The following is a 14,016-nucleotide window of genomic DNA, read 5'->3' as shown; positions in this document are numbered from 1 at the left end:
TGAACCCGGGAGGCAGAGGTTGCGGTGAGCTGAGATTGCGCCATTGCACTCCAGCCTGGGCAACAAGAGTGAAATTCTGTCTCAAAAAAAAAAAAAAAAAAAAAAAAAAAAAAATATATATATATATATATATATATATATATATATATACACATATGCACAAACACACACCCAGAGCCCAGCATTTAGTGCAGTATGCCTTCTGGATTGATTTTAATAAAAATGTCTTATTATCTAGTTTTAAGAATGAATAAGATCTTTGCAGGTTTGAATAAAAACTAAAATATTAAAATGATCTGTTAACTCCTCATTCATCCACTTAAATTGACAGCATTGTATAAAAGCTAAAATCTATAGCTTTGTATTTGATTTTGTCATTTAACAGGTTATAACCATCAGTGTTATATTGGGTAGATTATTGATCATCCAGGTACACCTTCCCAAATATACAAAGGGAAAAGTCAGAGTCTTACATACTCTTTATTTACTTGTTTGGTTTTTAAGTGTTATTTGCTTTTTGTCTTCAATTTTATAGTTCACAGTTTAACTTTTTTAGCACAAGGGAATTTTAAGACAAATATGCGTTTGTACCTGTATAGGGGCAGGTGCAGAAAATTTACATTTTGATTACTTAAAATGACTCCATCAACATTCTTGGGTTAAGGACTTATTTTCTAAATTGAATACCCTTATCTTTTAAATTTATCAGCAAATGATAGTCAAAGGCTACTTAAAAATATCTGCAAAGTATAATGTGTGTTCTCAATCACTATGTTTTGGTATTTGAGAATTCATGGCTGTGAACAGAAAGGTATCTTATCTCAATATCTGAGTGAACTAAGCCTAGTAGAATAATTTTATGGGATATTTAACACATTAGTGATTATGGAAAGCATTTTGTCACTTGAATTACTATCCGTATCACCTAGTGATGTTTAAGACATTTTAGATGTTCAATAAATACTTGAAGGAATGAAAGGAAGGTCTCATAGAAAATGTAAAATTGTGCTTGTTATATTTGAAAATATTGTTTTCCCTTCTTATAACTTATTGCTCCGTTTTGTGTCTCATTTAGTTCAGGAGCTAGGAGCTACCTTATGTCCAAAATAGTTTTGTCACATTAAGCTAATCCCCTTTGAACATGCAGTTCAATTTCTTTAATTAGCTTTAAAAATAAGGGTCATTAAATCAGAGTGCCACCATCAATTACTGTGCAAGGGTTTGCCTGTTCAATAATGCATCAGAGCTGTGCTTTAATCAGTATTTCACTGAAAGATTTATGGGAAAGGAGGCCTCTCTAGGTTCCAGACTTGAAATGGAGTCCTATCATGTATAAAAAATTTTTCTTGTGATTGCTATCATTTTTGGTGCTGTATTTCATTGAATGCTGTCAGCATCCTATCTTTGTATTTCATAGTTGGGATCATTTCCAGAGAGTGTTTTACAGCATTTTTGGTAAATTCACAAGAAAAAAAGCACATTTTTTTTTTGTTCTGCAAGAATAAAATACAAGGTGCATGATTTAAAAAAAAAATTCTGCATTTCTAAGAGGTGCGTCTGTTACAGCAAATTCCCTGAAGAATGGCTTATTTCTTGTTTCTCATTACAATAAGGTGTAGCAAATAAACAAAAAATATGGGAAACTGAACTAGCAATGTATGTCTGTTTAAACACTTTACCAAAACTAGAGTTGCAAAAGCAGTAGTCATTTTTTCTTACTAACGTAATTTAAGATAACATATATTTTAGCTTTTAAATGATAGAATATAATATCCATCAAACATACATAAGTATTTTGGTCATTTTATTCTTACTGCTATACTATATATTGAGAATAAGTCAAAATAACAGAATCATAAAACAGATTTTGATAATCTACCAAAAAATGCTTTATGAAATAAAGTTTGATCCTAAGCAGTCGTTTTTGTAGGTAATTACAGAAATACTTCTGCAAAAATTGATAGTAACCACTAAACAAAGGTAATAATATTAACTTCCTTTACAGTTAACAGCTCAGAAGGAATAGATGAAATATAAGAAGTGATATTTTTAATGCTTTATAGCACATTTAGTTAAATGAATATATGTATTTGAAAATATTCTATTGGGTTAAAATTGAGTGCATTATCATATTGTTAAATGGTCAAAATATTATAAATGTTATTATTGAAAAGAAGTATAAGTAATTTATAATTTTGAAATCTCATAATTACATTAGCTTTGTACCAGCATATATCAAAATAGTGTGAAAGTATGGCATAATTATTATTTCCAAAAAAGAATTTGGTATGCAATAAAATGATTAAAAGTTTTAAAAATTTATATTATTTGAGGAAGACAAATCTAAATGTATTACAGAGGTTAAAATGTTTGTTGAGGATTCATCTTTACCTGAGCACTTGTTAAAGGACTCCTTCTGGGAATGGGAATTAGCCAGTTGAATCCACATCAAACCTGTGGAGGGCCACACGTCACAGTGGTAGACCAACTTTGTCTTCAGTTATTTAGTTCCTGTGCTCTTCATTTTAAGGTGAATGTCTCGTCAATGAACTTTAAATTCATAGTTGCGGATAGACAAGGTGTAGCTTTATGTATACAGGCTGTCGCTACTACTTGCCTTCTTTAAGAGACATGTTTTTACATCATTCACTGGAATGCCCCAGATTTTTTGCTTTGATTATATGTCTTATTTTGCAAACTTTGAAAAATTGAGAAATAACATACATTAAAGGGAAAAAGTGTGCCCAAGGATTTTTTAACAAATTAAATATACTTGTAACCCTCACCAAAATCAAGATATGGAAAATGATCAGTACTCATAATTTGTTTCACCTTTCAATCAGTCCTAATCCTCCCCTTTAGGAATCACTGTTTTGACTTTATCTCGGAGATAAGTATTACTATTTGAATTTTACGTAAATGCAGTCTTAGCATATATGCTTTGTGCCTGACTTCTTTGTCTTGTCTTTGTGTCTGTGAGATTCATTTGTATTGTATGTGTAGCAATAGTTCTTTTTCATTTTCTGTTTGAATATTCTAGAATATACTTGTCCACTCTTCTGTTGACTGCAGTTTTTGGCTGTTATAAATAAATCTGCTGTAAACTTCCTACTACCTATGCTTTAATATTCATAAGTGTGTATTTCTCTTGGATGTTCACTTAAGAGTGATATTTCTGGGTCCTAAGGTATATATTTAGCTTTCGTGGATTCTGCCAGACTGTTTTCCAAAGCGATTATAAGTCCAATTCTCTCACAATATTTAGTGTATGAAAGTTCTTGTGGCTCTATATCAATGCTCACACTTAGTACTACCCACTTTGAATTTATTTTCTCCAATTTTAATGACTCTGGGGGATATGTTATAGTATCATTTTATTGTTTTAATTTGCATTTTCCTGATGAGTAATGATGCTGAGCACCTTTCCATATGGGATTGGTCATTTGGATATCTTCTTTTGGGAAGTTTCTGTTTTTTTGTTTTTTTTTTTCATCCATTTTTCTCTTGATTTTTCAGTCTTTTTCTTACTGATTTACAAGAATTCTTTGTATTTCCTGAATACAACTTCTTTGCTGGGTGTGTGTATTGTAACCATTTTCTCCTTTGTATTTTGCCTTTTCACTCCTTTAATTGTATCTTTTAATGACTAGAAGTTGTTTTTATTTTAAAAATAAATTTTAAATTTTAAAAATAATTTTTTTTCTTTTTGAGTATTGATTTTTTTTTTCTTTTTTGCCCTACTTAAACCTTTGGCTACTCCTAAAATACAGAGATTTTCTCTCAGAAGCTTTATTAAAGTTTTGCCTTTTGAATTTTGGATGTGGTGTGAGGTAGAAATAAAGTATTTATGTGCATGTGTGTGTTTATAAATAATTTTCCATTTGAATATGCATTTGACCCAGAACCATTTATTGAAGAGATCATCCTTTCTCCCTTACATTGTCCCTATTGTTGTAAATCACGGGATCATATATGTGTGGGTCTGTTTCTAAACCCTATGTTGTGTTCCAATTAAAAAAATTTAATCATATTTTAAACAGATTTTTAGAAAACATTTTAGTTTCTAATTGTTTTGCTGGGAAATACAGTTTATTTTTTGGTATTGATTTTACATCCACCAACTTACTGAGTTCACTTATTAAAGCTAATGGTTTATTTGTGGATTCATTTGGATATTCAGTACACACAATTATGTGGTCTGCAAATAATTACAATATTTGTTTCTTCAATTCTAGCCTTTATACTTTTAATTTATTTTGCTTGCCTTATCGTATTACCTAAAACCTTGGGTCAAATATTGAATAGATGTGGTAATAGCATGGATTTTATCCATTATTTTTTTCTCCCATCTTTTGAGCTGATCCTGTTTTTCTCCTGTATTCTGTTCATTTTGTGAATTAAACTAAACAATTTTCAAATGTTAATTCAACCTTACATTTCTAGAATGCCCAACTTGGTCATAATCATTTTCCTCTTTAAGTATCTTTAAATTGAGTTGTTAACGTTCTCATTTAGTATTTTTCTATTTATGTTTATGATCTATAGCTTTTCTGTCTAGTATAATCCTTGTTAGAGTTGGCAATTGAGGTTATGCTGGCCTCAAACAAAAAGTAGAGAACAATTCCGTCTTTTTCTTGTCACAAAAAATTGATGTTAATTCAGAAAAAAATATGGGAAGATTTTACCAGTGAAACTCTCTAAACCTGTTCTTGTTTTATTTTTGCGGGGAGGGGGGATTTTTAATAGTGCATGCAATTTCATTGATAGATATAACATTATTATTATTATTATTATTATTTTAGATACAGTTGCTCTTTGTCACCCAAGCTGGAGTGCAGTGGCTCACTGCAGCCTCCACCTCCCAGGTTCAAGTGATTCTCCTGCCTCAACCTTCCAAGTAGCTGAGATTATGGGTGCGCACAACCATGCCCAGCTAATTTTTTGTATTTTTAGTAGAGATGGGTTTTTGCCATGTTGGCCAGGCTGGTCTCAAACTCCTGGCCTCAAGTAGTCCACCCACCTCGGCCTCCGAAAGTGCTGGGATTACAGGTGTGAGCCACTGCACCTGGCCAAACTATTGATATTTTGATAAATGTGTTACCAAGGAATTTGTTCATTTCATGTATTTTTTCCCCATTTTTTTGCATAAGGTTATTGCATGCCTGTAGAGTCTAATTATGTTCCTTTTTTTTATTCCCAATGCTGGAAATTTATGTTTGCTATATTTTCTTAATCAGTATTTTTAGAGGTTTATCAGTTTCATTACTCTCGTCTTTGTTTCAAAGATCAACTTTTGACATTTTTGAATTTCTTGATTATATCATTTTCCTGTTGATTTTTGCTGCAATATATGTTATTTTCTTCCTTTTCTGATTTGGTTTTCTGTTTTATTTTAGCTTTTTGATTCGGCTGCTCAGCTCATTGACACTTCGTCTTTCCTTTTTTTCCCTCTTACTTCTAAGTCTAAATTTCTAAGCATTTATTTCGCTGCATATCCAACAATTCTGGATGTAGTTTGCAGTATATGCAGTGTGTTGTGTCTTCATTATCATTCAGTTCAAAATTTGTTTTAAATTCCTTCCTCCCCGCTTCCCTCACTCCTCTCCCTCTGTTTTGTTTGTTTGTTTTTACTTATATAGATTTACCTAGCTATCTGCACAATCAAGATCAGATCTATTTTATCACCACAAAGATCTCCCTTATTCTATTCTTTTATAGTCATACTTAACCGCTTTCTTACATTTGTAACCCCTGGCAACCTTTAATTCATTTTCCATCTCTATAATTTTATCATTTCAAGAATGTTATAAAAATAAAATCATAATGTATGTGACCTTTAGAGATTGGCTTGTCTTCATGCAGCATAATGCCCTTGATATCTTGAAGTTGTGTATATTAATATTTTTCTTCTTTTATTTTTCAGTAGTATTTCTTATTGGATGTACCTATTGAGCGATATTTTGTTTCCAATTTTTCACTATTATATATAAGCTGCTGTGAGCAATTGTGTATGGATTTTGTGTGGACCTAGGTTTTTATTTCTCTACAATAAATATCCAAGAGTGCAATTGCTAGGTTGTATGGTAAATGCATATCTAGTTGTTTTTAGAAACTGCCAAACTATTTTTCAGTGGAGTGTACCATTTTACATTTTCGCCAGCAATGTCTGAGCAATCCAGCTTCTCTACATCCTCACCGTTCTGATAGGTACACAGTGATATTTCTTTGTGATTTTAGTTTGCATTTCTTTAATGGCTAATGATGCTAAATTTCTTTTATGTACTTATTTGCCAGCCATATATTCTCTTTCACGAAATGTCTCTGTTTTTTCCGCCCATTTTCTAGTTGGGTTTTTTTTTACTATTGAATTTTGAGTTTTCTTTATATATTCTAGATATGAATCATATGTCAGATTGTATGTATCTTTGACTTATTTGATTCTACTTTAATTAGTACTTTTACCACTTTCCAAAAAAATGCAAGGAACTTAAAACACTTCAACTTTATTTACCCTACTCCTCTCTTTTGTGCAACTGTATGTACTTTAATTACGTATATATTTAAAGCTCTACAAGTTTAAATTATTTACTGGTTTAAGGAATTTCTACTGATTTACATTTTTAAACTCCTTTTTGTACTGTAATACTTTCTGCATAGGGATCTTCTGAGATTTAATTTTTTTTCTGCCCAAGATTTTACTTTGGTATTTCTTTTATACAAATCTAAGGTAACTGTGTGTGGGGTGTGTGTGTGTGTGTGTTTGTGTTTGTGTGTGTGTATGTGTGGTGTGTGGCATGAAAAATCTAGGTTGTCAGGTATTTTCATCTTTTTTTTTTTAATCATCTTGTTAACATCTGGCCTTTATTTTTCTTGAGAAGTCAGCTGTTGGTCTTACTGTTCTTTGAAGGTTAGTTACCTTTTTGCTCTAGTGGTTTTTAAGATTTTCTTCCTGTCTTGGCTTTTAGCTGTTTTGCTATGACACGCCATTCTAGTCAGCCTCTAAGTTGGCCAGTATTTCTTGCCTTCTTATATTCATATTCATCAAACATATTCCCCTGTTTGATGCGGGCTGGATGCTGCCTTCTTTGCATCAACAGAGTATGGCAGAAGAGTTGGTTTCTTTTTGATACCTTTAAAGTGGTTTATTTATTTGTTTATTTTTAACAGCTCTTATACACATTTTTAATTGTTCTTAGTGGAAAGGTTACTCTGATACAGTTATTCACACACAATGACCTTCATTGTATATAGAACTAAAGATAAATTATGTTTTCTTGGATGCTGCTCTAGAAGCAGCTCTCCTAGCACACCTGCAAATGAGGAACTTGCTAAGAAGATAACTGTCCATTTCTTCTGGAAGGCATATTGAATGATACCCAGGGCACTAAACCCTTGTCTATGCAGACATGCTCTAGTTTGTGTCCTTCACTAGCTTGTAGCAGCTAAATGTGCATTTCTCAAAAAGTCATTTTTAAAGCTATCTGTACCAGTTGTATTTATTTTATAATTGCACAACTTTATTATATAATATACAAATTTATGGCAAGTTTTTCTATGAAAATATTTAAATTATTTTGAAAAACTATATAGGTGAATTGATAAAACAATTATTGGTGAAATTGTTAGTTATGTTTGATCAAACTGTAAAACATATTTATGATAAAAGATATTTATGATTATGAAATTTGTTACAGACTGAGGATCCTGCACACCAAGATCTAATGGCTATGGTATGTTTGCATAGTAAAAAGTATTTGGACTTCTGCTATGGTAAGCCAGATTGAACAAATTGCATGTACGAACAAATCCTACATACAAATGAATATACATGTGTTTTAAGTTAAAATAAGGTACATATTTTTTCTTTGTTATTTTTTCGGCTTTATTTGACCTTTTGTAGTATGTGAACCAATACTGGTTCTGACTGCATCTTATAAGAGGACTTTTCCTATACTTTCAAATACTTAGAAGGTGTTTTAGCTTGCCCTTTCACATAGAATTTGCAAACTTTTAAATCGAATAATTTGTATAATATTTAGGTTATGTTTTAGGTAATAGCACTAATTAAAATCCATAAATTAATATGTTTATTTACTAAATACATAAAAGCCCCTTTTAGACTGAAATGTTCAGCCAGAACTTAAACAGAAAACAGATAATTATTTGGTGACTCTTCCTCATTTATTAACAACTTCCATAAATTATACAGAATGTTTATCTGTATATAAAAATTGCCAGATATTTATGTTTTCTTTTGTTTATCTTATATTCTATAAACCAAGGATGAGAATCAAGATCTTTTCATTAAACATTTGTGGCATGACTGCTATGAACAGACCTATCAAGGCAAATAAGATACACTCCTATTCCTCAAAGAGATTATAGTTCAGAAAGCCATTTTAATAAACAATTATAGCATAATCAAAGATGCATTTCTGCTTTTTCTTATGAGTATAAATTTTCCAATTTATAAATAAGACTTTTGTATGGTGGTATAATTAAATAATAGTTTTTAAATACGTGATTTCTATAACCTCTGCTTTTACGTTTATGTAGACCTTAAGGTCACAGATGAAGCAGGAGGAGTCATTGTGCTTCCTCAAACCTTTAACAAATTAGGAAATGACAATTGATATTAAATACTTTTATACAGTTCTCATTTTGTAATATTTTACTTGTCTGCTCCCACTCACTTTACTCTTAGAATGCCTGTATACCTAATCTTTCATAATATCAGAGCTTCTCTTTTACCATGAATCTTTTGCAGACAGACTATTCTCGGAATGCGATTTGTTCATTCTGGCTCACCGTAGCATAAGTCCAAATATTTTTTCCTATGCAAACATACCATAGCCATTAGGTCTTGGTGTGTGGGATCCTCAGCCTGTCACAAATTTCATTATGCCATCTGCTTCAACTTGAGCTGTGTGTCTTCTGCTGGCAGACTTTATTGAAGTTGCCATGGCTCAGGATAAAAAAAAAATCAGTCTTGGCATAGGAAGCTTACTTTTGAAAAAATAATAATTGATCATGCCTGCTATAGATTTTAAAATAAACATTTAAAAGGATTCCCAAAAGTCTCTTCTCAACACATTGATCTCTTTTTCATCCGTGATTGTAGAAAGCCAATATAATGGTTAAGTTATTGGTAACTTTGGTAACTTAATGAGTTTTCTGTTTTATTTTTAAGGATAGGTAACAAACTCTTACGTATAGATTTTGGTGACATATTGTGAAATATTTTGATAGCTTCTGTCAGTGGGTGTTCTTTACCTAATGTTTTATTTTAAATGATATCTCAAATGTTTTGTGTATAATACAAGGACTGTATGTTTTCTGTATAATACAAGGATGATAGGAACATCATGATGAAAAAAATCTAGGTCACAAACAACTTAGCTGTGTGACTTTACGTAATTTCATCATCCTTAGAATTGAGATGGTACTTGAAAGGTTGTTCAGGAGATTGGATCAGAGTTAGATCCTTAAAAAATAGATAAACATTTTTTTCTGCCAATGTATGTTGAACATCAACTCTGTGTAAGGCATTCTTCTAGAGAATGAGGGCATAGTAAAAATAAAATAGTCAAAAATTTCCACTGGAGAGTTTTTGCATTCTAGTCTGTCTCCACTGTCTGGGATGAAAGCTTAATGACAGCAGGGTGTGGATCAGGTGGTAATGAGTGTCATGAATTAAAACAGGGCAGAATAAGTTCCTGGAGTATAATGGTGCTGTCTTAGATAGGGATGCCAAGGAGGACTTTTCTGTGGTGAGATTAGGCACACCTGAATGAAATAAGGAAGCATGTGGATATTTGGGGAAGGATATACCTGTCTGTTAGAGTGAACAGCTTGGCACTTTGGGACACAGTGAGGAGAGGGGCACAGCTAGGGCTAAGTGGGTGAAGGACAGACTGCTAGGAGATGAGGACAGAGAGTGACCCAAAAACATCAATGAAGTAAGCTTTCTGATAAGTAGTTATAGACAAAAAGTCACAATCCAGACACCCAACATAAATATGAAATTAGGATTGATTGCATTGCTTTATTATTATTTAGATTTAACTTCAAACTCTTTTAAAATGCACACACAAATAATTATAGAATCATTTCCCAAAGGGGGATGATCTTTTCCGTTGTTGTTAAGTGTGTCCTTGTACTTGGAGTTAGCCAGACAGCACGATTTGAGGGCACAGTCCTCCAGACTGCCAGTGCTGCCCCACCCTTCTGATACCAACTGTGGCGAGTTAGGGTCCAGCTACAAAGTTAAAGGTATAAGGATACACAAAACCCCCCTCACTTATGTCAGCTGCAAATTTGTGAGGTTCCCCTAGCCACCTTGAGGTTTCATAATTCACTGGAAGGTCTTAGAGAATCTCTGACATCTGTTGAACTCATGGTTATGATCTATGGTAGGGAAACAGTGCAGTCAAGAGTCAGCCAAAGGAAGAGATGCATAGTGCAGATTATGGGAGGATTCCAAACTGGAAGCTTCCATTTTCCTGGGAAAGTATAACTCCCAGAATCGATGTGTGACAATATGTATAGAGTACAGCCATGTGTCATTAGGTGATTTCATCCTTGTGCAAGCATCGTAGGGTATACTTACCCAAACCTAGGTGGTATAGCCTACCACACAACTAGGCTATTTGGTATTACTCCTAGTCTACCAACCTGTACAGCATGTTACTATATGGAGTACTGTATGCTGTTGTAGCACAATGGTAATTATCTGTGTATCTAAATGTAGAAAAGGTACAGTAAAAATGTGGTTAAAAGATAAAAAATGGTACACCTGTATAGGACACACATACCATGAATGGAGCCTGCAGGACTGGAAGTTACTGTAGATGAATCAGTGAGTGAGTGGTGAGTGAATGTGAAGGCCTAGGACATTACTGTACACTACTAGATAGTCAATATACTGTATGCTACTAGATAGCCAATATAATGGTTGAGTTATTGGTGACTTTGGTAACTTAATGAGTTTTCTGTTTTATTTTTATGGACAGGTAAAAAACTCATGCATAGAGTTTATACATAAGTTATAAATATTGTACACCTAGGCTATAGTAAATTTACAAAAACTTTCTTCAATAATAAATTAACCTTAGCTTACTGTAACTTTTTTCCTTTATAAAGTTTTAATTTTTTTTTTAAACTTTTGACTCTCATAATAGCACTTAGCTTAAAGCACAAACAACTGTATAGCTGTGTTCGACTGTGTTGCAAACCCAGGAAGATTACCTGATCTTGGTGTTCAGAATTTTTTATTGGGGTGTTATTTCATAGGTGTGATTGATTGCCCTGCCCATATGATTAAAATTCAGCTCCGAGTTTGGTCTTATATCATGTGGCCTTGGAGCCCACCATGAAGAAGAAAGATACCTCATCACTCAGGAAATTCTGAGATGGGAAATTCTGAGAGTTTAGAGGTTACCTCATAGGATCTGGGGACAAAAAAATGTGTGTGTGGATGTATATATTTATGGGTGTGTTTTAATGAGTACACTGAAGTTGAACCCTAGAGGTAATTAGTTTTTTAATTTTCCCATCTAATAAATGGTGCTACATTGAACAGTTAGTGATGCACATGTGTATTACCCTAATGCTTATCCTTGAAATAAATTTCCCCCAAAACATTGCTGGATTAAAGGATTTGGACAGTTTGAAATTTCATATGTATGTCCTTGTACCCTTGGGATATTTTCTATGAAATAGTTTATGGAATGTCAAAATTCTTAATAATCCCTGCATTACTCTTAGGGAAATATTACAACTTCAGCAACTTCAAATATTGAATATGCCCACGTTCCTCATCTCAGCCCAGCTGTGATTCCTACTCTACAAAATGAATCGTTTTTATTATCCCCAAACAATGGGAATCTGGAAGCACTTACAGGATCTGGTATTCCACACATTAATGGGAAACCTGCTTGTGATGAATTTGATCATCTTATCAAAAATATGGCCCAGGTAAGAACATTTCTTTCTGTTAGTTATTGTAATACCTGTAATAATTTAAGAATGTGATCAAGTAATGGATAATTTGAAGAATATAGTGACATTTATAACATCTGAAAAGACTGGAACAAAAAGTCAGTTTTATGGGAGTTTAGATGGTTCGGAGGTTTTCTATTACAGTTTTATCGTCATTTAAATTTGAGTATTATATGTTGTATTATAGAAATATTCTTCAGGATAAAGTGCGAACAATTACCTTGGAAAAATTTTTTTCAATTTCTTTTTTTTTAAACAAAGAAATGATTCTAATAAGATGACTGTTACTGCAGTAATTGGCTTTTAAGTTTTTTTCCAGACATGCCTTGCTCTGTCACCCGCACTGGAGTGCAGTGTTGTGATCATAGCTCACTACAGTCCCAAATTCCTGGGCTCAAGGGATTCTCCTGCCTCAGTCTCCTGAGTATCTAGGACTATAGATGTGTGCCACCACACTCACTAAGTTTTATTTTATTTTTTATAGAGATAGGGTCACATTATGTAGCCCAGTCTGGTCCCTAACTCCTGGCTTCGAGTGATCCTCCCACCTTGGCCTCCCAAAGTGCTGGGATTACAGGTGTGAACCACCATGCATGGCCTGCTTTTAATTTTATTTCTTGCTTTGTTTCCTAAACAGGGTCGCCATGTAGAAGTTTTTGAGCTGCTCAAACCTCCATCTGGAGGCCTTGGGTTTAGTGTTGTGGGACTAAGAAGTGAAAACAGAAGAGAGCTGGGAATATTTGTACAAGAGATACAAGAGGGCAGTGTGGCTCATAGGTGAGATGGTCACGGCGTCTTCTTTGTTTTTGATCCCATATTCTGAAGGTTTTAGTCCCTGTGCGGGAATTTAGAAAAATAATAATGGATGGAAACAAAAAATTGAACCCAATCTGTTATTTACCAGTTTTTAGAAGTCATTAACATTATTGTGATAGAATAGCAGGTCCTTTGAAATGAGAGTAGCTTTTAAATATAGTCATAACTTACTTAAGTTTTGGTAAGGAAAGAAAAATTTGAGGATAACATTATTTTCATTGTTAATTAAATGGGCTCTTTTTGGTTAGATTTGTAAAATTACCATGCTAGAAATGACCCATAATAATTCCAGCTGCATTTTATTTTTATACCCAAAGCAATAATTTAATATAGTTGTCCCTCAGTATCCATGGGGAATTGGTTCCAGGACTCCTGCAGGTACTAAAATCTGCAGATGCTCAAGTCCCTTATATAAAGTGGTATAGTATTTGTAGATAGCCTGTGCACATTCTCCCATATATTTTAAATCATCTTTAACTTATAATGCCTAACACAATGCAAATCCTGTGTAAATGTTAGTAGTCATATTTTATTCTTAAAATTTGTGTTTTTTTATTGTTGTGGCATTATTTTTTTTTTAGTATATTTGATCCCCAGTTGGTTGAATCTATGGATGTGGAACCCATGGATACAGAAGGCCAACTGTATAGGTATATCCACTTTCATTTTTAGAAGATGAGAATATCCAAGATGTAATGTAGGCTGAATGGGTAGCTGAAATAAAGAGTACTTTTATATGGGAGGGATTGAGTAGGAGTAGCAGTGGAATAACCTTACGAGAGTTGATAACCTGCAGCCAAGGTGTATATATATATTTTTTAAAGTAGAACTGCAGGAAAAAGCTTAGAGTATGGGAATTAAAATAGGATTAAAAATGACTTGAACATACATGCCAAAGAAGCTGTCATTTCCTTGAGAACTCTCAGATTGTCTTTTATCCCCTTTTGCATCCTTGATAGAGATGGAAGATTGAAAGAAACTGATCAAATTCTTGCTATCAATGGACAGGCTCTCGATCAGACAATTACACATCAGCAGGCTATCAGCATCCTACAGAAAGCCAAAGATACCGTCCAGCTTGTTATTGCCAGAGGCTCGTTGCCTCAGCTTGTCAGCCCCATAGTTTCCCGTTCTCCATCCGCAGCCAGCACAATTTCAGCTCACTCTAATCCGGTGAGTACCTAAAATTTTCAAAAGGAA

General features: G+C 33.3%; 1 protein-coding gene across 14 annotated transcripts in view; it reads left to right on the top strand.

The window, feature by feature from the left end:
• The window catches only part of MPDZ (multiple PDZ domain crumbs cell polarity complex component), a 174,878-nt gene that overhangs the window by 43,191 nt on the left and 117,671 nt on the right, over positions 1 to 14,016 (top strand). For 13 of the 14 annotated variants that reach the window (XR_004030622.1, XM_030814986.1, XM_030814875.1 and 10 more), the window contains 3 exons: positions 11,767 to 11,976; positions 12,638 to 12,777; positions 13,776 to 13,989. Coding sequence is in view for 13 of the 14 variants with exons in the window: in XM_030814986.1 (XP_030670846.1) it covers positions 11,767 to 11,976; positions 12,638 to 12,777; positions 13,776 to 13,989 (564 nt within the window). In the remaining variant the exon portion in view is untranslated. Of the gene's footprint in view, positions 1 to 11,766; positions 11,977 to 12,637; positions 12,778 to 13,437; positions 13,467 to 13,775; positions 13,990 to 14,016 lie in introns of those variants that run through there. The other variant, XM_030815094.1, reaches the window with a different exon arrangement.

Source organism: Nomascus leucogenys, chromosome 1a (genome assembly GCF_006542625.1).
Source record: "Nomascus leucogenys isolate Asia chromosome 1a, Asia_NLE_v1, whole genome shotgun sequence".
Taxonomy (NCBI): domain Eukaryota; kingdom Metazoa; phylum Chordata; class Mammalia; order Primates; family Hylobatidae; genus Nomascus; species Nomascus leucogenys.
The sequence above is the reverse complement of the archived record's forward strand: the minus strand, read 5'-3'. Positions and strand labels throughout refer to the sequence as shown.